General features: G+C 58.9%; 1 protein-coding gene across 1 annotated transcript in view; it reads left to right on the top strand.

The window, feature by feature from the left end:
* Positions 1 to 1,230, top strand: part of GAS7 (growth arrest specific 7) — a gene marked incomplete at its 3' end in the record, with an annotated part of 11,270 nt that overhangs the window by 358 nt on the left and 9,682 nt on the right. The window contains exon 2 of the mRNA XM_018575759.1: positions 68 to 289. Within this exon, the coding sequence (XP_018431261.1) occupies positions 68 to 289 (222 nt within the window). The remainder of the gene's footprint in view (positions 1 to 67; positions 290 to 1,230) is intronic.

Below are 1,230 nucleotides of genomic sequence, written 5' to 3'. Positions count from 1 at the left end.
CGGCCGGAGACGGCTCCAAGGCTGCAGATCCCAATATCCGGGGCTTAGTTATGACGTCATCGCTCAGATTTCTACTCGTCTGCGAATCCTGAGGACGGACATGACGGGGAATAAGACGAATGGCGGAAATGTTACAGTCTGGAGCCCCCTCCCCCGGTGCCCCTTGTCTGACGTCATGGCGGTCCTTGCCTCCAGTCAGCGCAGTCCGCCGGTGTTTCTGGAAGAGCCGCGTCACCGCGGAGCGGCCTGTGTATTCACCGCGCCGGGATCATTCACTGACACCCCCCAGGTGGGCTGCGGTCAGGAGACGGCGAGCTGGTAGGCCGCACCCCCTCTGCGCCATTCCTCCGAGTCCGGGCAGGATTGGGCGGCGCAGCTCCGTTACGGATCAGGATGACGCCATTTCAGCGGTTACTGTGTTGTATTCGGTGGGACATCAGACGGGGGAGGAGTTTGGGGGGGAGGAGTTTGGGGGGGGGGCCGCCATTGCTGGTCTCTGGAAGTGCTGCTTGCCTGGCTGTGCCACACACCAGGATTCCTCATCCCTGCGCCGGGCTCGGGGAGCACGGAAGCCGCCGGATCAGCATGACAGCCGGGAACTGACATCTACACAACCAGAAGCCGACCTAACTCTCTAATGACGGGAATTCTGACCAATACAGAGGAGCGGGAGACTGCGGGGGCGGGGCCAGACTTCCTATAATACAGAGTCCTGGGATTGGGCGCATTGCAGACTTCCACACCGAGACTGCTAGAGACCGACACTATGTTACCAGAGACTACTCACCTGACCATGGGGGGTCATTACAGCCCTCTGATTGGACGGGGTGAAGGAGGCAATCCATGAACTCAAGAAACTAAATCAGAGAGGTGCACGGAGGAGGAAGCAGCTGAAGTCTTCTGCTGGTAGGAGGTTGGCAGTGACAATGCTGCAGGTAACAACAACAAATTCCTCTTCTCTGGACGCACCTGACATGGCGGTCTGGTAGAGGTGGAGTCCCCCTTTAAGGGCGTTCCCGTGGCAGCGGCGAGCGCTCGGCGCGCTCCGTAATGAGCGGTTTTACTTTCTCTCGCCGTCGGCTCCTCATCCCGAGGAAACGATCTTCCCAGTTTCCGTGGAAACCGTCAACGTCTGCGCTCCATCGCCGGGTGACAGCGCCGAAAATAGTCCATTATTACAGGCGACCTTCTCACCAGGGGGGCGGAGCCTGTCATTCAAAAAGATTCAAA

Source organism: Nanorana parkeri, unplaced genomic scaffold (assembly GCF_000935625.1).
Source record: "Nanorana parkeri isolate BGI_ZX_2015 unplaced genomic scaffold, ASM93562v1 scaffold4668, whole genome shotgun sequence".
In the NCBI taxonomy this organism is placed as follows: Eukaryota; Metazoa; Chordata; class Amphibia; order Anura; family Dicroglossidae; genus Nanorana; species Nanorana parkeri.
The sequence above is the reverse complement of the archived record's forward strand: the minus strand, read 5'-3'. Positions and strand labels throughout refer to the sequence as shown.